The sequence below is a fragment of the Peromyscus californicus genome, unplaced genomic scaffold (genome assembly GCF_007827085.1).
Source record: "Peromyscus californicus insignis strain IS unplaced genomic scaffold, ASM782708v3 Scaffold_7__1_contigs__length_154581171, whole genome shotgun sequence".
Lineage (NCBI taxonomy): Eukaryota > Metazoa > Chordata > Mammalia > Rodentia > Cricetidae > Peromyscus > Peromyscus californicus.
In genome coordinates, this window is record NW_026294595.1 from 131527662 (window position 1) to 131553144 (window position 25483).

Genomic DNA, 25483 nt, shown 5'->3' on the forward strand with positions numbered 1-25483 from the left:
TGGGAGAGAGCTTGCTCAGTGTGCATGGGGCTCTAGGTTCCAGCCCCAGTTCAGGGTGGGGGAAAGTTTACAGAAGAAAGGCAAATCCATCTTAACCTGGAGAGATGCTTGGCCCCACTCAGGATGGAGACACTCAAAGGAAGCTACACCGAGGTGCCACTTCTCAATGACCAGATTGGCAATGCGCCAAGCCACCTAACAATACGACCTATTGGTGAGGCTCCAGCTAAACAAGGAGGCTCATTTATTGCTGGCAGGGGTGCAAAACGGCACAAGCCCCACGGTGGGGAATTTAAGGAAATGCTACAATCATCAGTGCTGAAGTTTCTTGTTGTTTAAAGAAGTCATTCAATTAGACGCATGATTCCATTGAACACTTCCTCCCGAGAGAGGGATGATTCATGCCACCAGCTTTTGAAACCACACTTGGGTTGTTCTCAACTTTCTGAGTTGGGCTGCCCACTTGGATTTCTGAAAATGCTCCCCAGGGGTTTTAGATATGCCAACTCCCCATCACTGTAGGCAGGCCACTTACAAAAAACAAGACTTGTTTGTTCGCATATTTTTATTTTATGTACAGGAGTGTTTTGCCTGTGTGTATGTTTGTGCATCACATGCGTGCAGTGCCTGTAGAAGCCGGAAGAGGGCATTGGATTTCCTGGATCTGGAGTTACAGACGGCTGTGAGCTGGGAATTGAACCTGGGACCTCTGGAAGAGCAGCCAGGGCTCTTAACCACCGAGTCATCTCTCCAGTTCATCAAGCCCTGTTTTACTGAAACTGAGAAAGGAACAGGGACTTGACCAGAGAGTTCTGTAGCAAATACAAAGCCAACCTGAGACTAATTCTTGACCTAGCTCTTGATTGCATTCCAAAGGCTAGGTGGGAGAAAAATGTGTCTTTGATGAGGGCCCGAGTGGAGCTAACATAGTGGTTTTTAACCTGCATGCAGGGAAGAATTATCTGGGGATTCAGGAAAACACCAATGAAGGCGTCGCTTCAGAGTCTGGAGTAACTGGCCTGGGGTAGGCCTCAGCCATCCAAGGTTAAAGTCACTTCCCAGCAAAGCGGGTTGGCCCTATCATGTGTGTGTGTGTCCATGTGGGTGTTTGCTAGTGTGTGTGCACATGTGGGCATGTGTGTGTATGCACAAATGCATGTGTTTGCATGCATGTGGAGACTAGAGGACTTCAGTGTGCACACGTGTGTGTGTGTGTGTGTGTGTGTGTGTGTGTGTTTGCATGCATGTAGAGACTAGAGGACAACTTCAGTGTGCACACACGTATGCATGCACAAATGGATGTGTGTGTGTATTTGTGTGTGTGTGTGTGTGTGTGTGTGTGTGTGTGTGTGTGTTTGCACGCACGTGGACACTAGAGGACAACCTCAGTTGCTCAGACGCTCTCCATCATTTCATCTTGTTTTTCTGAGACAGGGTTGCTCATTTGCCTGGAGCTTACCAATTATGCTAGGCAGGCTGCTGGGAAGCCGCAGGGCTCCTTCCCGAGTCTGGTGTTTACATCTTGTCAGCCCACTCTAGGTCTATCTTAAAACTCATTTAGGTCATACAGAACTTTGGGAACACCAATGAGGCAGGAAGATGGAGATAGAGTCAGGATGCCACCAGGCTGCCAAAAGAGCCCCGGATCTTTCAAAAGAGGACTTAGGCATGGGGGTCATAAAATAAGCTCACCAAAACAAGGGGCCTGGAAGGGAGAGCTCAGAGGGAGACTCCCGTGGAGCGATGAGGTGGTGCTGTGGGTCAGACTCCCACGGGCTGAGTGGTGCCTTGGCTGTGGCCTCTGCTGTGATTCTGGAGAACCCACACAGAGGAACTCCTTCGCCTCCCTAGAAATCCATGAGCTAGGTGACCACAGCTCCACCAAGTCCCCCTGATCCCAGGAAGGAAGTGAAGAGACTCAGATCTCGAAGTGTTCCCAGCTATCACACATGCACCCATGAGATGATGTAAAAAGCCACCAGGGCCGGGCGGTGGTGGCGCACGCCTTTAATCCCAGCACTCGGGAGGCAGAGCCAGGCGGATCTCTGTGAGTTCGAGGCCAGCCTGGGCTACCAAGTGAGTTCCAGGAAAGGCGCAAAGCTACACAGAGAAACCCTGTCTCGGAAAAACCAAAAAAAAAAAAAAAAGCCACCAGGAATGGCTGAGGGGTCGTGACAGTGGGCTGACAAATAACAGTGTGACAAATAACCACTATGAAGGGATGGAAGTAACCTACAAACAAAGCCTCCAACCCAACAGGCCTCCAAGTGAGGAACGGAGGAACAAGCCACTGGTGTGTTCACACAGGAAAAACAAATGGGGTCCTGATGCTCAGGGCCACGTGGGCGCCTTGAAGACACCATGTGAAGTGAGCCAGGCCACCCAGACATGGCAGGCACTGCTGTGTAACAGTTTCCTCTGAGATTAAAACTTTTCCATCCTGCAGGAAGCTCCTTAAGCAGGAAGGTAAACAACACAAAATAGGTTCAGGAAGCCCCTGAACCTGGCCAGACTCACTAGGCCCCTCTCTGCCAGAGTCAGCAATAAAAGCTGAGAGTCCCTCTCACACAAAGTGAAGCTGAACTCCAAAGAAAACTCTCAGGAGAAAAGCTGCAAAAACCCTGAGACCAGATCAGCTGCCTGGAAGACTTCCGACCAGAGTCACTGGGGAGGACAATCCCCAACCTGCTGAGCAGCCTGCAGGCTGTGTGGCGAGCTCCAGGTTCCCAGCTTTGTGAGCTGTCACCCGTGCTAGGGTGGGCCTTGGTGACGCAGCTGTCTTTGAGTCATTTCTGCTCCTGTAAGTGACCCCTCACCCATACTCCTGGAAGTGACCCCTCAGCCACACTCCTGGAAGTGACCCCTCAGCCACACTCCTGGAAGTGACCCCTCAGCCACACTCCTGGAAGTAACTCCAATAAAACCTGTTGGTTTGCAAAGGTGGACTTTGGTTTGTCGTGCGATCCCTGTCTAGGGATCTAGGCGTGTGTGTGTGTGTGTGTGCGAGCGCGCGCGCGCGCACACGCGCGCGCGCGCGTGTCCCCAAGAAGACACAACGTCAGTCAGGCACGTAGCATCAGGTTCCGTTTCCACAAACTATCCAGGCCAGGCAAATTGGCAAAGATGGAAAATATATTAATGGTGTCCCAGAGCTGAGAGAGGAAGGAATGGGGGGTGACTGCTAATAAATGCCAGGTTGGCTTTTTTTAAAGGGTGTAACAAAAAAGTCCTGGAATTAGGGAGCAGGGATGGATACACAATTGTGCAACCCACTAGCTGTGAAGTTTAAAAGGGCAAACTTGGGCTAGGGATGTCGTTTAATAGCAGAGCATTTGGCTGGTGTGGGTTCAATTCCTAGCACTGCAAATAAAAAGGGGAGGGCAGAGTCACAGCATGTTAATTACATCTCAATAAAACGGTACTAAAAACCCAAACTGGATACCCGGGCACAGGGGCACACAACTGCCAATTCAGCACTTAGGGGCAGAAGCAGGAAGAATGTCACAAGTCCAAGACCAGCCTGTCTGCATAGCAAGTTCCAGGCCAGCCTGGTGTACGTAGTGAGTTCCGGGTGAGCCTGGACTACAAACAGGAGCACACACATAACATACAAAAATATAGTCATGCTGGGCGGCTGGTGGCGCACGCCTTTAACCCAGCCCTCGGGAGGCAGAGGCAGGTGGATCTCTGGGTTTAAGGCCAGCCTGGTCTACAGAATGAGAGCTACACAAAGAAACTCTGTCTTGACAAACCAAACCAAACAAAGCAAACACCCCATCCCACCCACCCCCAAAACACCCCAGCAAAGCACAGATGTCAAGTGGATAAAGCCAAGGCCTCCTCTCATGCTGCCCCCCACCCTCCTCCCCTCCCTGAGGGACACTTGCCAACTGGTGTCCTCTGGAGCACCTTCTAGACCCGTGGCTCTGTGTTTAGGACTGAAATAGATGGTTCTGCTTGGGACTTTCTTCCCTTCCTATGTTTGCTTGATTCTGTGATGTTTTTTTATAATAAGCACTTCAGACTGAAGAAAACCCAAAAGCACCCAGCATTTTAAAAGGCTACATCCATGCAACATGATCCCGGACATGACAGAAACCGCGTGTGCAACCTAAACCCGTCTTTGTTTATTTTTTAAAGACATAGAAAGGTGCATTGTTAAACACAGGGAAAGACCCAGAAAAATACAAAGCAAACTGTTAATCCCAGGTTAGGCAGATGAGAAGGGAGTGGCTGGGTACGGCTTTCATTATTTTGTATATTTTTATACTGGTTCTGTCAGTTTGAATAGATGCCTCAGTCACATGGTGACATTGAAAGAGCACAAAGGACAGAGGGGAGCAATGGTCCCCAGTTTCCTGCCTCAGGGGCAGGCAGTGTAGCCAGAGCCTGCTGGAACCTTCCTCAGAGTTATGCCAGGTATGCGCCTACAGGCTTTTGCAATGGGATTTTTGCCTCATTAAGTTTATATTACATTTTTAAATTTAAAGAAGCATGTACACATATACATAAAAGTGTGTCTGTATACACACAGAAAATCCTATTGGGAGTGTCTGTTCACCTCCCAAGTCGGAATCTCAGAGTACTGGATTGCAAGAGCCTGGAAAGGATTCGATTCTCTGATTGTGGATCTGTTGGGGAAGGGAAAGGCCTACTGTTTTTTCATTTCAAAGCTCTCTAAGAAGCCATGGCACACCTTGCCAGCAGCAGGCAGGCTGTGGGGCTGGAACCTCACAGAATAGAGGCAGGCAGAGAGCATGAAGCTGCACCTTGGGAGGTGGACGACAGTGGTCCCAGTCCTTCTGTCTTGGACTGAACCCTTTCTCACCACGCGGAAGTCGTTTGGGCTCCTGCACTGCCCTGAGTTCAGGAGGGAAACCAAGGCAGGTTTTACAAGCACACAGACCGCCCTCCATCTGTTGCGTGGCAGCTGGCCGGGCGGCTGAGGGCTGCCTTGCCCCTCAAGGGAGCCAAGGTCTGTCAGAGCTCCCTTTTAGAGCCCTCAGAGGTGGGGCCAGTCCTGCTCAAAAGGCAATGTTCTGGCTCTGGGCCTCTTAGGGTGGGCCCGTATACCAGAGAGAAAGCAGCCACAGGTCCAGCAGGACCCAGCTCAAAGGCACACTCCCCACTCCTCATAAGGCCACTATGAGGAGCCTGGGTGGCACCTCTGTGCATCCCCTGGTCCAATCCATCCCAGCAAGAGCCTGAGCTCCCAGAAACTCCCAGGCAGCACCCTAAGGCCTGGAGAGAGCTGCCTAAACACACCTCAGGGACCTCCGCCCCCAACACCTCCTTGCCTCCTTGCTGCCAATTTAGCAAATGTGGAGGGGTGTCCATATAAGTCTCACTGACATCAGATTACAGGTGCACAAAACTGACCATAAGGGGGACATGGGTTGGGGTGCATCTCTAGAGTGAGGTGTAGTTCTTGCAGCATGGCCAGATGGTTAGGCAGACAAGCCATATAATCCTCGGAGAGATTACCACTCGAACGGAGGGAAAAAAATTTAAATTGTATCGTGTGTGTATGTATGCATAGTATATGGGTGTGGTGTGTGCACACACCTTTGTACACACATGGAAGCGGGATGTCGGCTGTCCCACTCTCTCACTGACTGCCTTACTCCTTCGAGACAGGGTTTCCCACAGAACCTGGAGACGAGCAAACCTGAGCCGTCCTCCTGTTCCCTGCTCCTCACTCAGTGCTGGGGTTGCGGGTCTGTTTGGGACCATGCCTAACTTTTTATGTGGGTTGTGGAGATTTGAACTCAGATCGCCATGTTTACTCAGTAAGCTCTCTTAGCCTCTGAGCCACCCTAAAGCCAGGAAAAATAAGTTTAGACTGTGTCCCAAACCAAATACCATCGACGGTTTTCTGTGTAGCTGTTTCTTCCACATGCAGCTGCCAGCGTTATGGGGAGAGCCCCTGTGCGAGGCAGCGAAGGCTTCTCCAGGCCGGCAGCCAGTGGCTGGTTGAGATGGTAACGATAATAGTACATACTGTATTTAGCAAGCGCTGATTCTATGGTGAGCACTTCCCAGCCTGCCTCATTGAATTCTCACAAACGCCCCTAAGCTGTAGGGACTGATTTTCCCTTTTTGTAAACAGATCAAGCAAGCACTAAAGCTGTTGCGCCATCTGCCCAAGGTTACAGTCGCTCTTAAGGAAACAGCGAAGCCAAGATTCACACCCAGGCCTCCGTGGCTCCATGGCTGGGTTTGCCTTGCAGCTCACAGACCGGGGCCGGAACACATCGCACAGCAGCAGAACCAGGGCCTGACCCCAGGTGGTTGGTAGTGTTCTTCTCACCCACCAAGGAGGAAATCCAGATGAGAAATCACTGATGTGGGTGAAAGCCCCTTGATGGCTCAGGGCCAGGGCAGCAGCATCTCTGGTAGGAGTCAGCACAAGTGTGGGAGACCCAGGGCCCCGGGTTTGAATCCCCTACTTCTCTTTCCTCAGTCTGTCATAGACAGCAGTTCCGCTGCTGTGTGCAATACAGAATCACAAAATAAGTGAACAGGGATGCCCTTTGCAACATTATTTACGACAGCAGAAAGTGGAAACCACCCCAAATATCTATTCAATATAAGGCACTCAGCCCACACAATAGATTATTACCCAGCCATGAAAAGAAATGAGGTCCTTCAACATGGATGCCTAAACCCAGAAAGCCTTCGGCTAAGTCACAGAAGCCCATCACCAAAGATCACACATTGCTTGATTCCATTTGAATGCAATCTCCTGAATGGACAAATCAATAGAGACAGAAAACAGGCCAGCAGTTGCCAGGAGCTGGAGGGGAGGGGTAGAGAGTGACTGCTAACAGGTGTGGGTCACTTACAAGAGCAATGGGAGTCTTCTGGAATTAGATCATGGTGATGGCAATACAACATCAATCTACGAGACTGAACTATAAGATGGTGTATTGTGTGATCACCGAATTGAACTGCAATTTTAAAATGTCCATGAAGGAGGAGTACCTATAAAGCAGGGACAGTGGAGGGTTAAACATCATGAAGGCGCATGGGCAAGGCTGGAAGCTGTGCCTGGCACAGGGTAAGCACTCAGACACAGCAGCTATGTGAGGACAAACCACACTCGCACTGGCTTTCTGCCTGAATACAAGGGGGATGAGAGTGGACGAAGGGGCAGCTGCCTTTAAGATTCTTAAGCAGCAGCCCAGCTGAGCCACAGTGCCACTGCAGATAGCAGTCAGGGCATGCCACCTCCCTTCTGTCTCACCACGAGCTGTCTCCATAGCAACAAGCATCAGCTCAGGGCAGGGGCTCCCATTCTCAGTCGGGTGACAACATTGCCCCAGCAACCTGTCAGGATGGCAAAGGCAGGTCGTGAGGATGGGACTGTAGCTCTTGCAGAAGAAGTGCTGAGGGACCCTTGTCTCCATAGCAACCACTGTCAGGAAGGAGAGGGAGGAGAAGAGGGCAAACAGCACATAAACAGGATCTGGAGCCAACACCACACATCAGGACAGACCAGACTTGAGGCATCTGTTTCCCAGGAAAGAGAACAGGTTTCTTCAGCGCCTACTCTGTGTCAGGGTCAATTCTGGGCTCTTTACATTAAAATCCTAAAATTTACATTTGAAGCTCCACGAGTAGGGCTGTGGGGCTACTTAGTAGGTAAAGGCACCTGCCACCAACCCTGGTGACCTGAGTTTGGTACCCGGGATCCATGGGGTGGAAGAAAAGAACCAACTTCTTCAAGTTATCCTTTGACCTCCTCACACCTGCTGTGGACAGACACAGATACACACACACACACACACACACACACACACACACACACACACACACACACACACACTGTCTAACTTTGGGCTGGTGGTATAGCTCAAGAGTCCACCCTACCCTGGTATGTATGAGATCTAAAATAACTTGTGGGATTTTTCAATATATGCAATTCTGTAACTTTCTTTTTTGGCTCTAGTGGGTCTCAAATCCTGGGTTTCGTGCGTGTTAGGCAAGTGTTCTACTCCTGGGCAATGTTCCCAGCCCTTTATTGACTTTTGATTTCAAGACAAGGTCTCACTAAATTGCCTCAGCTGGCCTTAAACTGCCTCTGCAGCTCAGGCAGGACTAGGATGTGCCATCCCCTCCCTTTAGCCTTCCAGGTAGCTGGGATAACGGGTCTGGCCACCAGGCCTAGCTCCCTCATTTCCTTCCCGGGTTTACAAGAAAACTTGGAGAACTTCTCATATCAGTACATATTTTTCTACTTTTTAAACATGTGGTAAAGGTTCTATCATATAAATTTACCATCTCAAACGTTCTTTTTTATTGTGGTAAAGTATATTTAACATATAATTACCATTTTTTACTTCTGGTTTTTCTGGTGCTAAGGTTTGAACCCAGGCTCTCTTTGTGAGACAGGGTCACATGTAGCCCAGCGTGGCTCCAACTCACTGGGGAGCTGAAAATGACCTGAACTCCTGATCCTCCTGCTTCTGTCTCCCAGGTGCTGGGACAGTAGGTGGTAACACCACATCCGGCTTAAATCTACTCCTTCTGTATGGCAAGCACAATCTGTCTCCAAAGCCCTTCCATTGCTCCAAACTGAAGCTCTGCCCCCGACTCCCACTGAACAGTCAGCCCTGGCTCCCTCCTCCCTTGCCCAGTACCTCTACTCCCGGTCTTAGGAATCTGACGACTCTAGGATTCTCAGATAAATGGAACTTTACAACGTTTACCCTCACGTATCTGGGTTCCTTCACATGGCATGATGTTTTCAAGGCCCATCCATGCTGTAGTGTGTATCAGCACTTCAATCCTCCAGGTTAGACAACTGTCCCAGGACACATACACACCTGGCTTTGTAAATCCATCCATCATCACATTTGGGTTGTTCTGCCTCTGGGCTACTGTGAATGATGCTATGAACATGGAGGCTCGATCATCTCTGTGTCCCTGCTCACAGTTCTTTGGGATATACCGAGAACTGGAACTGCTGGGTGAGGCAGTAACTCTGTCCTTAGGGTTCTGAGAAATGGTCACATGACCTTATTCTTTCTAACTTCTTCAGAGTATTCTATAGTCACTCAAAAGGTTTTGTTTTGTTTGTTTTCTTTTCTTTTCGGCCCTAGGGATTGACCCCAGGGCCTCCCATGTGCCAGGCACAGATTCTACCACTGGGCTGCATCCCTGGTCCCTCTGGTTACACAAACTTCTTAGTGATCCAAAACAGTCTCGTAAACTGCAACTATTTGTATCCTGATATCGTAGAGCAACATTTCTCAACATGTGGGTCATGACCCCTTTGGGGTTAAATGACCCTTTCATAGTGATCACCTAAGACCATCAGAAAACACAGATATTTACACTATGATTCGTAACAGTAGCAAAATTACAGTTATGAAGTAACAACGAAAATAATCTTATGGTTGGGGTCCCAACATGAGGAACTGTATTAAAGGGTCACAGCATGGGGAAGGTTGAGAACCACTGTCTTAAGAGGAAGGAGCTAAGACTCAGAGAGGGGAAGTGGCTTCAGTCACATCTTTGTCAAGGAAAGCCTGGGGCAAACTCAACAAGCTGCAGCTGAGGGCCTCAGTTTCCCTATCTGTGCATGAAGAACGGGCTGTGTTCTAAGGGTACTCTGTAACGCCCCTTCTTTTCACCATCAGACATGGGAGCAACAAGACTGTGTGCAGATGGCACCCAGTGCTGTAGGCTGTCCACGATGGGCACAAAGGAAGGAAACCTCCCACAACAACCCTCAGGGTAGATCCTCCCCTCTCCGCCCTGTGGGCCACTGGCACATGGCAACAATTCGCCCAGTGTGAAGGGCAGCCAAAGGACTGCTCTGCCCTTGGGACCGTGATGTCTCGTTCTGGACTGCTGGCATGCTGGCCCTCTTGGGAAGCAGGTGGGCGTCCCAGAAAATGTACAGCCTGGGATGCCTAATGAGCAGCCAACCAGCTGAGGGCCAGCTGTGCCTCTGGGGCCAGAGGCCACCTAGTGTTTGGACACACACTCCCCCTGGAATCAGGAAGTATTTAGGCTTACATCACCCGGGCTGATGGTTTTCCACTGGCATTCTGCAAAGTCCCGGCAGTCTGCATGACCTTGAGAACCCACCTCCCTCTCCCAGAAGGAAGCTGTTTGCTCAGCCGTGAAACGGATCACAGCTTTGCTGGGCCTTTACAAAGATTTCTGAGACAAACTGTCCAGCCTAACTCACAGCTGGAGGAGGGTACAGCAGGAGGAGAGGTCGACATCAACCAGGATGGGGAACATGGGGTCTGGAGTCACATTCAGAGACAAAAGTGGGAGACCCTGGCCTAGCATCCTTCTCAAACCAAGTGGCGACAGCACACTAGTCCCTAAAGCACGTCCACACAAGCTAGTCAGTAGCCCACTCAGTGAGCAGGGAACAATTGCCCAACCTTACAGATGAGGGAGGGAACTGAGGCACAGACGTTCCCTCATCTGTATGCTGGGCATTGATGAACATACCCTCAATAATCCCAGAGAGTAATTAATCCCAGTAAGTGAACCTTGCTTACCACTCTACTCTATTTGTTTTTTGTTTTTGTTTTTGTTTTTGTTTTAAGACAGGGTTTCTCTGTGTAGTTTTAGTGCCTGTCCTGGATCTCCCTCTGTAGATCAGGCTGGCCTAGAACTCACAGAGATCCTCCCGGCTCTGCCTCCCGAGTGCTGGGATTAAAGTTGTGCACCACCACCACCCGGCTTCACCACTCTAGTCTGAACGTCCAGTGTAGAATACAGATGGGGTACTCAGCAAATCCATGCTGGAAGGATGAATGGATAATCAACACTGCCAGGGAGGCCCAAGGGTACCCATCTCGGTCCACAAGCAATCAGGCGGAGATGCGCATCCCACCCACCCGGGCCAGCTGGGCTGTAGCGCTCACCTCTCTGGGACGATCCAGCTCCGTCTGTAGCACCTGCTTGGCCAGCTCCGTCTCGATGAGCCTCTGCCGAAGCCCCTCGTTCTCCTCCTCCAGCCTCATGCGCTTCTTCTCCACCACCTCCAGCTCCTTATGAAGCCGCATGGAGATGTCCTTAGAGACCTGAGCCAGGGTGGGAGAGAGAGAGAATGTTCAAGCTGAAGGAGGACACACCTGGAGTCCCAGTGACCATCCCACCATAGTCAGAGTCACCTCATCACCCTCACTCAGCAGACAGGGAAACTGAGGCACAAGGGGTCCTAAGACTCACCCAAGAGCCATGAATCTAGGGATTAACACACCCCAAACCCAAACCCAGGCACCCAGCTTTTGGGGGCAACATATTGGGTTGTTCTGTTCTTACAGGTGCCTTTATATTCAGCTGGGGGAGCCTGTGAGAGAAGAGGGTTAGTTTGGAAGCCCAGTACCAAATGGGCAGCATGTAATCCTCAGCAAGTCATTTCCTGGCCCCGTGCCTCAGTGTTCTCGGCTTGTATAAAATGGGTACAGCATAACAGGGCAATCTCAGGACTGACAGGAGGATCACATCAGCTATTGCTCACAAAGCCTTCACCCGGCGCCTGCCACAGTGAGTGCCTGATGACCTGTGGCCGCTGCTCCCAGGAACCGACATCCAGAGACAGGCATGACTTGCTGGAGGTCACAGTGACCCTGAGGCCTGTTCTGGGATATAGAACATGCTAGAATGACAGAGGCTGGACAAGTGTCCAAGTATCCCTCGGACGCAGCTAACAGAGTGGCAGTCTCTAATCCCGGGTCTAGGATCAACAGGAAGAGCACCCCAGACTCTGGAGGATCCCCCTCTGTCCTGCCCCTGCTGCTGGCTGTGGCAGGGCAGGGGGGCTGGGGTGGGGTGAAGGGAGCCCTCCTGAGCTGGTAAAACGCAAACAGATGCTATCCCCAGGTAGGCTGGGCCCTGCTAACACCTAGATGCTAGTCCTGCCCTCACTTTACAGACACTCAGAAGTGACTTTTTCAGGGTCACACACATCGAGCACGGCTGGGCTGGACTGGGACTCCCTGGAGTTTGGAGCGGCCAGCACAGCCAGGGTCCCCCAGGAGTCTGAAGGCTTTGCCAGCAAAACCTGTGCAGCACAGACAGCCCAGCACCCAAGCCTGCCCGTGTCGGAAATGACCGTGCGCCTCCTCCCTCTGGAAGGGAAGAGGCCCTCCCTGGCTCTGCCCTCTGCCTGGGCCCAGGCCCAACTCAGCACAGACCCCTTTGGTAGGGTGCGGGGAAGGCCAGGAAAAACAACATTTGAGAGGAAACTGGGCATGCCTCTCCTCCCTCCTCTGCCCACTGCCCCCTCCAGCCCGAAGCTCTCTGGGGACGCCAGATGGAGGCCCACAAGCCTCCCCTGTAGCCACCCTGGGCCACAAAGCTTTCCTCAACCCGTAAAGTAGGGTAGGCCAACCTTCGATACCAAGAAAAGATTTGGCAGAGAAGAAAACTAGATTCAAGCCCAGGGCCAGCATTCACTGGCCACGTGGTCAGCAATAAATGGGGGGATACACTGCTCATGAGGGCTGCTGCGGGGAGGAAATGGCATCGGGGGCGCTTGGGTGGTGGCTGGAATCCAGAAGGTAATCAAAAAATACAAGGCTTCTTATTTACTATTATTTTTAAATAATCCACTCTATTTATTAATGTATTACAAAGTTGCATTTATTTCATAGTTTCATGACCTATTTTTGATTGTGTAAGATACTTAAGAACTACCAGAGCCGCTCAAAGGCCACAAGCTCAAGGAACCATCTCTACAGGGATTTTTGTTTCAGGCTGGGCTGAGAATGAACCTTGGACTTTCAAGCACACTAGGCGAGCACGCTCCCACTCATCTACATCTCCAGCCAGGAAATCTTCTTCTCCCCATCCGAGCCTTGAGCTTGCTACTAGCCGGGGATGGCCTTGAACTTCTGATATTCCTGCCTCTGCCTCCCAAGTGCTGGGCTAATAGGCGTATGCCACCTTGCTGAGTCTATGCAGTGCTGAAGACCAATGCCAAGGCTTCGTGCCTGCTAGGCAAAGCACTCAGTCAGCTGAGCTACACCTCCAGCCCAGCGACAAAAGCGTTTGTTTGTTTGTTGGTTGGTTGGTTGGTTGTTTCTCTGTGTAGCTTTGGAGCCTGTCCTGGAACTTGCTCAGTAGACCAGGCTGGCCTCTGCCTCCCCAGTGCTGGGATTAAAGGCGTGTGCCACCACTGCCCAGCCACAAAAGCATTTTTATTGTATTACTGATTACTGCTTTGCCTCTTTGCATTGGTTTTATGCACCTTGGCCCAGGCTTATGGCTAAAGTCCCCAATGTGGGGCTATTAGGTTACTCAGGAAGCCCTCTCCTCACCAACATTCTATTCATTCATTCATTCATTCATCTTGCCTTGGCACTGGGGTGGAAGTGGTGGACCACAGAGACCAAGGCCATGCCTATTCGGATTCATTCACGTGTGCGTCCCAGGAGCAGCTCAGGGCCTAGCATACACTAAATGCCTAATAATTGTTTGTTGGGTGAACAAACAAATGAGGATCCAGCACATGATGAAGGAGTGGCTGGCTGAACATGTGTGGGGAGCTGCCCCTGCCCCTGCCCCACTGTCTAAAGAGGGCTACTAGGGTCAAGGTCCTCTCCCAAACATGCTTCTATGGGGCGTGGGGATGGGACGTGTCCCCATATCCACCATAGCCTCTGTCTGGGAAGCGCATCTGGTCCCCATGAGAGTTCCTGGATCCTCTCCCTTCTCCATGGATTCCCGGTCCTAATTCTCCACACCCCAGGGCCCCATGTTAAGAAAGCATCCCCCCAAGCTGCAGAATTCTAGACCGAAGAGCCCACAAGCTCAGATCCCTACAGTGCCCTGCAGCCTCCATGAGGGCCAGGAAGCAAAGGGCACCACCACCGCCGGAGTGGGCAGCAGGAACCACGGCCTGGCCCTGCCTTCCCCTCCCAGATTTCCAGTGGTCCCAGAGCCCTGGGCTCTCACAGGTCATTTATAGAACCAGTTAGCTGCTCCCCAGGCTGGCACCACAAGCTTTTCTCACCCTCAGGACACATTTCATTTCCACTTTGAGGCTCAGAAAGGAAAGGTCAGTTGCCCAAGGTCACATGACTGAAAAGGTCTAAAGCTGATGCTGTGGGGGCAGGCTTGAAGGCATAAAGCTACGAACAAGGGGCTGTCAAGGACAAGTCCCAACATGGCTTACTATGTCAGAAGGACCTAAAGGGCCCCATGTGCTTGTCTCATTGGGCCCCACAGTTACATCCAAAGGAGGGGGCCGAGAGACCAAGAGGGGAGAGGCAGCTGCAGCATCCGGACACGGGGCAAATGCCTGAAGCACAAACAAATGTGCTCAGCCATGAGGTCACTGTTTACAGTGCCGGCCTTGGTCCCTGCCAAAGGCCATCAGCAGCGGAGGGCCCCCAGCTCCTGGGCACATCAGCTCTGGGCTCTGAACCTCGGATTGCAGTACGTCCCTGTGGCTCTGATCTTCAGCAAGAGAGATGGAAACGATAAGCAGCATCCCAGGCCGGGCAGCATCCTGAGCCACGTGTGACTGAATTCTCTCAAGAATCACATGATGGGAGTGTCACCCCACTTTACACAGAGGAAAACTGAGGCTCTGAGGAGAAAATGATGCAGGTCACCCAGGACACAGCCAAGGCCAGAGCATCCTTATCTAAGGATGGGGTACATATTACTGATGTGTTCTGGGACCTTGTACAAGAAAAAGCTGTGGGACCCCAGTGTCCCTACCCATGACACCCTCCCATCATATGCTCAGTTGACGGCTACCACACCCATCACACAGCACTCTCTACAGTAATTTCATTTTATATTCATAAAAGTCCTATAGGGAACTGAACTTATCTCCATGTTCCACAGGGGAAACAGGATCAGAGATGTGAAGCAGCTTACTCAAGGCCACACAGCCACAAAGTGGCAGGAGCACAGGTCTCTATCCAGTGACTCTCCCATCCTCATGCTACCAGCCTGCTGAGGGTCTAAGATCTTGTTAACTGGGTGGACCAGCAAAAAGTGAAAGAGGCCGGGCGGTGGTGGCGCACGCCTTTAATCCCAGCACTCGGGAGGCAGAGCCAGGCGGATCTCTGTGAGTTCGAGGCCAGCCTGGTCTCCAAAGCGAGTTCCAGGAAAGGCGCAAAGCTACACAGAGAAACCCTGTCTCGAAAAACCAAAAAAAAAAAAAAAAAAAAAAAAAAGTGAAAGAGCCTGGGAGGGTTGTTATGGGGTGGCAGTGGGGGAAAACTCACAAATAACAATGTGCCCAATAAAACCACTGGAGCGCAAAAGCCCTGCAGGGCACGGGGCCAAGGAGCCTGCTGAGCAAAGGAGGAATCCCTAGGCATACCCCTTCCAGTCCCTCTCCACCTGGCTCCCTTAGCCTGCCTAGGGGAAGTCAGCATTCTGAGGACCTCCATAATTGCCTCTAACATTCCTAGCACGCTGGGGCGAAGGGCGATGGCAAAGCTGTGGCCAGCGCGGGCTGAGCCAGAGCATGAGCTCAGCGTTGCAGCTGCGAGGGGAGGGGAGCGAGGAGGGGGGCAGGGGAAGCACGGAGATGCTGATTGGCTGGTTCAAATCCCAACAGAAGGGGCCCTTCCCCTCCTCCTGGAGGGCTGAGCCCCACCCCCACCCCAGCTGCTCCGGCCCCGCCCACCAGCCTGTTCCCCACTCCCTCATCTCCTAGTAGGCTTGTCTAGGGTCCCTCCCAGAAATCCTCAAGGACCAGGGCCCGATGGCAGATTTGCCCGGACTTCTCCACTCACCTTCCGTCTCAGGCGTCTCTAACCAATGAGGGAAATGGAGGGTTGGGTTTTTTTTGTTTTTTCCTTCAAACCGTGTTTTGTTTTGTTACAAACAAAAACAAAAACAAAATCAGGATCTTGCTGTGTGTGCAGTCAAGAAAACTGGCTCCACGCAGGTACACAGGCTTGCATTGAGCCACCACGGCTTTCCTAAATCAACACTGGTTCTGGAATGAACAGCGTCCTTTAAGAGTGGCTTGCGAGGCTGGATTGAGTCAGTGCCCTCCGGCAACAGGCCTGTGTGGATGGCTCTGCACCTGTCTGCCCTCGGGGGCCCTTGGGAGTCTTCCCTGGAACATCCCTGGTTACCGGCAGCTCAGGCCTTCTCTTCTCTTGGGCCCCAGTGCGGAGGTTAACCTACGAGACTCTGTTCTGTACCAGCCCCAGCTCCCGCAACCCCCTGCTCACACTGGGCTGTGTTCTGAGAGCAGAGGGCTGGCTCAGGGACCCATGGTTTGGACCCTCACCAGGGCTTACATAAGACAGGCAGTGGAGACTTCTCTCCTGGAGCCCTCACCTGTCTGAGTGGGGCCATCCCTGCTTGCTCCTGAGGCAGGGGAGCAGCAGGGTCCAGCAGTGAGGTCTGGGGGTGGGTGAGTCTGACTTCTGCCAACCCCCCTCTGAGCCCCAGAACCCTCATCCAGAAATCAGATGCAATAATAAAGGCTAATCACTGTTGGTCCCTCTGGTGTCTTAGCCACGATTTCAATATCCCGGGTTGGATGTTCTTACATCCATTTTACAGATGGGGAAATTGAAATATAGGTGACTTGCTCAAAATCACAAAACTCAGGCATACTAGAGCCCAGCTCTGAGCCAGCCCAGCTTAGCTGACTCCTTTGTCTCTCAGTAGCCTAAGGAGCCTGTAGAACTGAGCAGGGACTGTGGAGGAGGCCACTCAGAGGCCAGGTACAGGCAAGAAAGAGCCTCCTGCTGCTGCTGCTGCTGCTGCTGGGGTGTGTGTGTGTGTGTGTGTGTGTGTGTGTGTGTGTGTGTGTGTGTGTATTGGTGGTGGTGGTGGTTCTGGTCATATCATTTTGGGATATCCCATTTGGAGGACCTGTTGATCCACCACGGGTCCCAACTTTGCAGATGGAGAAACTGAGACCCAGAGAGGCAGGATAACTTGCCCAAGGTAAGCAGTAAGCTACAGGGATATCCTGGATCCCCAGTGGGGCCCATGACCCAACCACCCATCACGGGCACCTATAAAAAAGGTTGGTGGAGACGCCCGGACTAACCTTGACATCCTGCTCCAGACCACGGATGAGCTCACCATCCACCTGGCCTGTCTGGGCCGCACGGAGGCTGCGGCGCTCGGCTTTACGCAGTCGGTACTGCAGGATGCGACAGGTCTTGCTGGCTTGGTCCAGCTGCTGCCGGAGCTCCTGTAGCTGGTACACATCTTCCTCCATGTAGACATCCCGCATCTCCAGCATCTCAGCCCGCAGCTCCTCAATCTCATCCTGCAGGAGGGAGGAATGGTCAGATCCCCAGATACCATGGCAGTGGCCAGGGTGCCTGAATGCTGGCCACATCTGGCAAGCAGCCCTGGGGGCCTGGGGTTATAGGCCAGATAACACCCAGATAACCACAGCTGAACTCCCAGGCACTGTAAATATATGCCTTCTGTGACAAAGGGGGCTTTGCAGATGTGACTAAGATAAGGGTCTCCAGACAGAAGCGTTATCCTGGACTATCTGGATAGGCCCTGACAGGGAGGTTAGTGGGAGCGAACAATGAGAGACATTAGTAGAGGGAAGGCAGACAGGCTCTGCAGGTGGAGAAAGGGCCACCAGCCAAGAAACGCAGGCAGCCTCCACAAGGGGCAAAAGGCCATGGAGAACACCCTAGAACACTCAGCAGACGTGCAGCCTGCTGGGACTTGGTTTCAGACTGCAGATGCTACGCCCCTCTGAAGATCTGGATCGTAACCGTCCCCGCCAAGTCACCTGCTACCGGCTAAGTCTTCCTTGTGCCTCTGCTGGGAAGTGGTGTGCCCTTTTCAGGAGCTGAGGGCGCCAGGTCATTGGAAGGTGCCTTTGAAGGGGAACTGGTACCCAGTCCCCTCCCTCCATGCTTCCTGGATACCACGAGGTAGGCAGCCTCCTGTGCCACACTCCCCCTGGCACGATGCTCTATGTCACAGCAGGCACAAAATGAAGCAAAGCCTCCAAAGGGTGAGTGAGGCAAAGAACAAGCCACCGCGTTCCTCCTTGTAAGCTGGTTACCTCGGGTATTTTGTCAAAGCAACAGAGGCGATTTGTTACAGAAGCGAGGGGAAACACACCAGGATGTACTCAACAAACATTCCTGAGTGCCAGCTGCCTAACTGACGCGACGCTGCACACCAAACCAGGGCAACGCGTTAGCGAGCAGCATGGGGGGGGGGGGTGCTGTGTTAGGGGACAAGGTCAAGGGGGCCCTCTCTAAAGAAGGGACATTTAAGCCAAGGCAAGAAGCGATGTCCACAAGAGATCCAGGGAGAGGGAGCAGTGTGTGCAAAGGCTCAGAGGTAGGAAAGAACTCAACGCATCCAGACACACCAAGAGGTTGACAGCGGTGGCAGTGCACGCCTTTAATCCCAGCACTTGGGAGTCAGAGGCAGGTGGATCTCTGTGAGTTCGAGGCCAGCCTGGTCCACAGAGTGAGATCCAGGATAGCCATGGCTACATAGTGAGGCCCCATTCTAGAAAAAAAAAATCCATCAAGGGACTGGTAAGATGGGTAAAGGTGCTGGCCAGCAAGCCTGGTGGCCTGAGTTTGATCCCTGGGACCTACATGGTGGAGGAGAGGAGAGAACCAACCTCTGTAAGCTGTCCTCTGACCTCCTCATTGGTTCTGTGGGACACATATATACAAAAAACTTAATTTAAAAATTGTTTTTGTTTAATAATGACACAAACATTTAATTCCAACACTTAGAGGAGGCAGAGGCAGAGAGGCAGGATCTCTGTTAGTTCCAGGCCAGCCTGGTCTGTATGGGAAGTTGCAGCCCAGCCAAGGCTACATAGTGAGACTCTTGTCTCACAAAAATTTTTGTTTGTTTACTTTTGCTTAAAAGACAGGGGAATGGGGGAATATGGAGTTGGGAAGATCATGAGTTCAAAGCCAGCCTCAGCTATACGAGATTATCTAAAACCCAAACAAAACAAAGCAAAAAAGAAAAAAAACCAAAGCTGGGGGAGTAGAGGGGTCAGCCACACAGGGCCTGGAAGGTCTGGTTTGAGGGTTTTGTTTGTTCGTTTGTTTTGGTTTTTTGAGACAGGATGTCTCTGTGTGTATTCCTGGCTGTGCTGGAACTCGTTCTGCAGACCAGGCTGGCCTCAAACGCACAGAGATCTGGCTGCCTCTGCCTCCCGAGTACTGGGATTAAAGGCGTGCGCCACCACCGCCCAGCTGGTTTGAGGTTTAAGCGGAGGGTATTACAGGTGACCTCATTCAGGAAGGCCACCTACTGCCCCTCTGTCACCAGCTCCCATCAGCTCCTCACTTCCGTCAGCTCATCTGAAACTCTGTGGAAGAGTTGGCCTCCCAGTAACCAGGGGAGCCTGGAAGGTTGTCCCACCTGCCCGGCCTGACATCTAGCACCTGCTTAGCCTCCGGCAGACGCCCAATGAGTATTAGTTGAATGAAGAAAAGCATGCCTAGTTAAGGAAGAAAGAACAAGAGGGAGGGACTTCCTGCTGTGAAAGACAGCAGGGGACTACCAGACACTACATAGAGGACACCTCGCAGAAGAAACACATAATTATGTCTCATATCAAATATGGAAACTGAGTCACCAACATGAATAATATCTGTTATCTTAAACAAGATTGCACACAGAGAAGGGAAACTGAGTCATCAGGAATGAAGCCTTGACAGAGGCACTCGCCAGGATAAGCACTCAGGGTTGGTACTGATGGAGGCAGGGAGGGAACCAGGAACAGAAAGGCCACTCTGGAGAAGGAACCAGATCTGGAAGGCTGGAGTCCCCAGAAGATGATAGGAATAAAGGGGAGTACCCACCCCACACCCTTTGCTGACCCCAGGGGCCTCCATAGTCTGGGAAAGGAATCATAGGGCCTCTCCTCACATCTGCCTGCCAGCAAGACAAGCCCGGCTGTGGGTCTAGACCGCAATGGGTCCAGACTGTGGCCTGGCTGCAGTGGCTCCCTGTGGGAAAGGGATGTGGCCAGCTGGATTGATGGATAAGTGAGAAGCCATGTTATCTGGGCCTCCCCACACCCCAGGGTCCTCACATCCATCTGCCTGGCTTCTGGAACTATTTCTCAGAACACAGGAAAGGCAGACAGAAGTGGCAAATTGGGGAATCTGGCTGCCTCTGCCTCCTGAGTGCTGGGATTAAAGGTGTGCGCCACCACTGCCCAGCTGGTTTGAGGTTCAAGCGGAGGGAATTACAGGTGACCTCATTCAGGAAGGCCACCTACTGCCCCTCTGTCACCAGCTCCCATCAGCTCCTCACTTCCGTCAGCTCGTCTGAAACTCTGTGTAAGAGTTGGTCCACCCCCCCATGCTGTCTCCCTCCACTAACAGCTGATCGGTGTATCACCACTCGCCACACCAGACTGTGTCTTGGGGCGTGTTCACCATCACTCTAAAGTGGATGACCCTGCCTTTGGCTGCAGAGGGGCAGTCACCTCCGTGGACACCCCATCCCAAAGTAAAGTCACCCCCCGACACCATGCCCAGTACTTGGGCAGACAGGAAGTGGAAAGGGGGGAAGCGAGACAGCCAGTGAGAAAAATGAGGAAGTGAGGCGTTCAGCTGGCACAGAAGGGAGCAGGAAGTAAGGGGCAGGAGATGCAGGCAGACACATAACATCCACACGGCCCCGGCTGCAGGGACCCACGTACAAACGCAGCCTTGCCATCTGTGAGCAGCTCACACAGTCCCCTGGTTGCTCTGACAGAACACAGCGACTGGGAGGATGTGGGGTCTGAGTGACGCTCCAGGTCAGCATGAGTCAAGGGGAGAACGGGGGCATGCTCAGACTCACGCTGCTGGGCACATTAACAGATGCATGAGGTTGCTATCCCTCCGAGCTTAGCTTTCAGTAACTACCTGGCTTCTGTGAGAGTAGTACACGGTCAAACCAAGTTTTGAAAAACACAGAAAATGTCAATCATAATTTCTCTACCTGGTTCTGAATGACAGTGGTCCCCAGGGACAGTGCTATGGCTCACTGGTAGCGTTTGCCTAACATGCTGGGGGATATGGTTCTACCCCAATGCTCTGCACCCCCAAAAAGTGGAAACCTGATAAAAAAAAAAACATATTCCCATCCAGACCTACTGAGTCAGAATCTTAGGGGGTGGGTCCCCTGAGTGATTCTGAGGTAAAGAATTTCTTTCCCATTTTCTTCCCCACAGAAGACAAGAGTCCCATCTCAGCACAAGTCCTGGCCCCGGGCCTGACACGGACGTCCAGGGAAGAAGCGGACGAATGTCTCCCCGAGCAGCTGTCTCTCAGGGAACTGCCTTCACCACAGTGCAGGCAGTTGTGGACATGCCAGCTCTGTATCTGACAGGGTTTGGGGGGCCGAGGCCTCTGCTGGCTTGCTCCAGCTGCAGGCAAAACACCCACCAGCCCCTCCTGGCACGGTCCCATGTGAGGCTTGAGTTGACAAAGGCAGGCTTGTGGCCCACACGGGCTTCTCCTGGGGTGTGTGCAACAGAGACTGGACACTGCAGAGTTTAGGCAGAGACTCTGGGTGTCCAGGCCTGAGGTGGAGGCAGGGAAAGGAGTCACTGAGGAAGGGCCCCAGAAGCCAAGTGTCCACGCCCAACCCAGGCATCTTCTGAGCACCTAGGTCCTGCATACAGGGTTTTGCCTTTCGAGGCTCCACAGTGGCAGGTCTGGTTGAAAAGAGAGGAGACACAGGCCTCCTGGCTTCTTCACAGACAATCCAGAGGCCCCGCAGAGGTGCTACCGCTTGAACTCTTCTACAGGACATCAAGAAGGAGGGTTCAAACTCATAGAACAAGGTCCTGGGGTTTCCCCTTCCCAACATGGGGGCTCTCCAAATCTCATCCTCTACCTCAGATGTAAATGGGGGCTACACTGTGCAGTGCCCACTTTGGAGTCTGGGGAACCCCGATTCTCAACCCCACAATCCGAGGGCTGCTCTGAATGCTGGATCAAGACCCCTAGACTGTACCAACCCTAGGAAGCTAAAGAAGGGCGTCAAGCAGTCCCTCTTGACTCTGTTTTCATGCCACCCTCTATCCCTTGATGCTTAACCCAAACTTCTAAGGCCAGGCTGCACACAGGGAGTGGAAGGGGAGGCCAGGGTCTCAGGACGACAGCTCAGCATGATCTTCCCTTTTCCAAGTTCCTTTACCTCTGACTGGAGGGCAATGCCTGTTGATTAGAGGAAGTCTGAAAAAAGCAGGTGGCTTCTGTCTCAGGTCCAAGCCCCTGACCCCTGACCCCTGGCCATGCCCCAGTCTGTTCCCTACTCTGTCTTGCACCCATGCCCAGATATGCTAGGACTCAAAGGCTGGCATGGCCTACAGGGAGGCCCACGAACACAGGCCCATCCATGCACTTCTGACTGCCAATCCTCTCCCCAACCCTGTGAAGGAGGCGGTGAAAATGTTCCCATTTTGCAGAGGAAGCATCCGAGCCTCAGAACTTTCCCAGAGCTGCTCAAGCTAGGGAGGGGTGAGGCTGGATTCCACACAAGGCAATGGCCCTAGGCCAGGGGATGCTAACTGCGTTCCTCCAGCTTTACTCAGGCCGTTCCCTATGCTCTACTGGCCTTCACCAGGCCAGCTCCTAACTCTCTCATCTTTCCAAAACATCCCTCCCTCCCCTAATCTGATTCAGAATCTACACTCTGAACTGCAGGGTCCCTAATGGCTACAACACAAGGCTGTATTTACTTTTTCTTCTTCTTTCTTCCTCTAACTGCCTGAGGAAGGGCAGGGCAGGGTAAGGCTGGGTCTGACCCATGCCTGGTCCCCAGCATCACTAGGATGTGGAATGCAACAAGTACCATGGGTAGGTATGAATGAAAAAGTCAGCTGTTGGCCTGCTGGTCTCTCTCCACAGCCTGGGGTCTCTGTCCTTTGACCCCAGATGTAGGGCTTGTATGAAAGGGCAGATAGAGCCCAGGCAGACCCCTGTGCCACCATAGGAGGGTGGCAAGGTCTGCCCAGGGGACCGCCTGCTTCCCACACACTTACTACATGTCAAGTGCCTCTCTGTCCACACAGGGACCCAAGAGGGTTACTGGCAGGAAGCAACCTCCCAGAGATGACCAATTCCCAGGACTCCTGGGAAATTGGCCCGGAAGAGTCTCTAGGTTCAGGCTGGGCTGAACATGAACTCAGAATGCTACTAATAATAGGCTTGCAGAGTAGCACAGGACTCAATAGTTTATACAGACATTCCTGGTGAATCATCTCATGGGTCCTCACAGAAAGTGCTGGCTAAGGCAGGCCAGGAATCCCTGTTCTGCAGAGAGCTGTGAGCATCACAGGGAAGGTGGGGTATGCCGAGCTACCCAGCCAGGCAAGAGCCCTGGACAGAATGCTTCCCTTGGGACGCCTCCTCTGTGTCGCTACTCAGCAAAGTCACACATTTATTTTCACTAACCTCTCAAAATTAGCATCTCCTTCCATTATGGACTCAAGAACAAACTGAAACTATATCGGAAGCATCCAGGACTTGGACACTAAAAAAACCACTAATATTTTCATATCCTATAATGGTTGTTGCAAAAATGTAAAATATTGTTCATGCTCATCAGTATTGAAATTACAGTAGTTAACAAAGCAGCCACCAGAACTCATGAGTTTATAAACACACGTAACTATATCATAGTTGTTGTAGTCGGAAGTTTTCCTGTGTCCCATCCAGTCCCACAGTCGCTTGGACCCATGTAAACATATAAAGGCTTACATTACTTACAAACTGTATGGCCTATGGGTCAGGCTTCTTGCTAGCTAGCTCTTATAACTTAATTCAACCCATTTCTATTAATCTATATGTTGCCACGTGGCTGTGGGATTACTGGTCTGCTGTCCAATAAGGACCAAGTGGGGAGTAAGTCCTTGTATATGAGAGCAAAGCATATGCAGGATGGATTTGGGCTGTGGGAAATGAAAAAGACTGGACATGACATCCCTTTGCAGATACACAGCAAATGGCAGTGGATAATCTGACCCCAGAGACAGCCCTGCCCCAACCTGCTCCTTAAGGGACAGAGAAGTAGTCTAGGGGACGTAAGGTTCCTGAAGACTAGAAGATGTTGCCACTTGGCAGCCTATGAATTAATAGGTGGAGATCTTCGACTCTCCCACCCAAAAGTAGCTCCCAGTGCCACCGAGGAGCCCTGCAGACCACGTTTGAGATCCTAGCTATGCTGAGGCTGAGTCTGAAGCTGGGAACGGACATCCTAACACAGTAAGCTCCCATGTACTCTGCACTGTCTGGGCCTCCTGCTGCTCCATCCTGGCCTCCCAACTTTTCACCTCAAAAACACCAAGCACCGACTACCTCAAACACATCTCTGTGCTTGAACAATTAGTGAGTGCCACAGTAGGCCTGGTGGCCAGAGCCAGGTTGAAATGACCAGATGTCATCCTTGTCATGGTCACCCCTCATCCCAATAAGCTGCTCCAACTTGTATAAGATATGCTGTGGTTTTTCCTTCCTCCCTCCCTTCTCCAGGGCTGTTGATTGAACTCAGAGTCTTGCGCTTATTAGCGCTTGCTTTGTACATTCCAACCCCCAAAAAATGACTTTAAAAAAAATGCTTATACATGTGACTGAAACTGTTTAAATGTTCCCTCATTTTAAACACTCCAGTGGTTACCAAAACCTGGGGACAGCCATGTGTCTCCTGCCTGGCAAATGGATAAGCTGTGGCCACTCCGTGTAACAGAACTCCAACAGCAGAAGAGGGACAGGACTCTGGAAGCATCTGGTACCCTGGCTCCATGAAGGAAGCCAGCCACACTAGACACTGTGGGATGCCATGTATGTGCCTTTCTGGATGGGCAAGGTTATGGGACAGAGAACACACCACGGAAGAGGGAGGGCTTTGATTACAGAGGAAACTCGGGCAAACAACGAACTCTTCTAGACCCTTTCTTTTTTTTGGTTGCTGAGGATTAAATCTGCTGTCTCCCACAGGTCAAGTCCAGGCTCCAGCCCTGAGCTACACTCTTAGCCCTTAGGTACAACTTAAATACGGTAAAGCGATTGCTTTAGTGTATCCAGTTTGGGACCTGTGAGATGGTTCAGTGGGTAAAGGTCTTCACTGCTAAGCTTGATCTTCCACAAGCTGTCCTGTGACCTCCACATGCATGCCTGCACTCACATGTTAATATAATAGAAAGGCGGCTAGGTAGGTAGGTAGGGAGGTAGAGAGATAAGATAGATAGATAGATAGATAGATAGATAGATAGATAGATAGATAGATAGATAGATAGATAGACAGATAGATAATTTTTAAGAAGAAACAAAATTTTTTAATGTACCTTGTTTTGCATCCTTAGTTTATATCTTGACTGGAATGAACAGTTATAGAACTGAACACATTTGTCAATTTTGTTTTACAGTGAGACCCTGCTTCAAACAGATAAAAGCAAAGTAAAACAAAACCTCCACGGAGGCAAACTCTTTCACCACATGCAGAACGAACCTGTCCCAGAAGCACAGGCTCCCCCAAGCCCGACCCCGCTCACTTCTCACAT

The 25483-nt window shown here is 51.6% G+C and overlaps 1 protein-coding gene across 1 annotated transcript in view; it reads right to left on the minus strand.

The window, feature by feature from the left end:
- Soga1 (suppressor of glucose, autophagy associated 1) overlaps positions 1 to 25483 on the minus strand; it is a 70526-nt gene that overhangs the window by 34713 nt on the left and 10330 nt on the right. The window contains exons 2-3 of the mRNA XM_052722570.1: positions 17015 to 17239; positions 10896 to 11054 (exon numbers count right to left, since the gene is read on the minus strand). Of these exons, the coding sequence (XP_052578530.1) occupies positions 10896 to 11054; positions 17015 to 17239 (384 nt within the window). The remainder of the gene's footprint in view (positions 1 to 10895; positions 11055 to 17014; positions 17240 to 25483) is intronic.